We start from the raw sequence: 1,176 nt of genomic DNA on the forward strand, positions 1-1,176 counted from the left end.
GGGTCCGCTATAGGAGCGGGAAACCGGGAGGGGGGTTCCCTCCCCCACCAGTCGACTGCACAAGTTTTAAGACCGCAAGGGCAATGTACAGTCGAAAGGGGGGTTATGAGGGCATACACCGTCAGAGCGAGAGGCGTAGAGAGTGCCTTGGCTCGGGTAACGGTTTTCAGTTTGGTGGCGTGAATTTCTGGTCACTGCGGTAGAGGAGGTTCTTCAAGAGACGTCCGTTCGCGGTGGTGTCCAGTAGTGTTCCGTGTGTCCTGTTATAAGCCTGATATCCAGCCAGCGAGCTAAGCCTGAAGCCATGGTACAGGCAAAGAAGGGAACAGTTTATATACGGAACTAAGTACAGAATGGAAGAAAAGGAGGAACTTTTGTACCTGTCAGGACACTCACTCCTTCCGTTGAGGCAAAGTCCTGGGTCGGTCGGTTTACAGAATACTTTCGTGTAGAATCCATGCGGTTGCTGGTTAACTAAAATATCGAGGAAAGGAAGACATCCGTCTGAACTGTTTTCTACAGAGAGATTGAGTCCCGATGCCTCCTGAAGGCAATGGTGGAGGTGCCGTAATTCGTCATCGTCTTTAGCCAATACGAAGATGTCATCGATATACCTGGCGTAGATCCGTGGCTTCTGTTGGATGGAGAAGACCTCTCTTTCTATGCGACCCATAAAGAAATTGGCAAAAAGAACGCCTAGGGGCGAACCCATAGCAACGCCGTCTATTTGCCGGAACATTCTGCCGTCGGGTGAAACGAAAGGGGACTCTTTCGTGCAGAGCTCCAGAAGGGCCTGCAAGGAAACTTTTGGAATGTCAATTTTTGGTGGGCTGCCTTCAGAGTAGATCTCTTCTAGGAAGAACTGGATTGTCCGGTCAATATTGATGTTAGTGTAGAGATTCTCAACATCGAGGGATGCTATGATACCTTCACACTCCATCTATCAAACGGAGCTCCAAAGAAGCACTCAGAAGAGGTTAGTCTGACTAGAGAAATGCTAGTCGGAGGAACTTCCATCCTGCATATCGAAAGAGATTACTCCCGTCTAAGTATATTGGAAGCCCTCTATATAAAAAACAAAAACCCTTCTCTCAACTCACAAATCAATGATATGTACATAGTTCCTAGCCTTAGAAATTTCCAAAACAGTTATAAAATTGTTAGAGAAGAGGACGA

General features: G+C 47.4%; 1 protein-coding gene across 1 annotated transcript; it reads right to left on the minus strand.

Moving 5' to 3' along the window:
* Positions 1 to 213: 213 nt before the first annotated feature.
* Positions 214 to 940, minus strand: LOC143024510 (uncharacterized). The gene is made up of 2 exons (XM_076183321.1): positions 436 to 940; positions 214 to 296 (listed from the first exon to the last, which is right to left on the minus strand). Exons 1-2 carry the CDS (start codon positions 938 to 940, stop codon positions 214 to 216), a joined length of 588 nt encoding a protein of 195 aa, XP_076039436.1.
* Positions 941 to 1,176: the final 236 nt, after the last annotated feature.

The sequence above is a fragment of the Oratosquilla oratoria genome, chromosome 4 (genome assembly GCF_046742065.1).
Source record: "Oratosquilla oratoria isolate Oo_2021 chromosome 4, ASM4674206v1, whole genome shotgun sequence".
Lineage (NCBI taxonomy): Eukaryota > Metazoa > Arthropoda > Malacostraca > Stomatopoda > Squillidae > Oratosquilla > Oratosquilla oratoria.

Bases quoted from the DNA above. Each gene is read 5' to 3' on its own strand.
- LOC143024510 (XM_076183321.1), bottom strand. From the start codon at position 940: ATGGAGTGTGAAGGTATCATAGCATCCCTCGATGTTGAGAATCTCTAC. The intron at 297-435 runs GTAAACCGACCG...CCATGGCTTCAG, and splicing joins ATTCTACACGAAAGTATTCT to GCTTAGCTCGCTGGCTGGAT.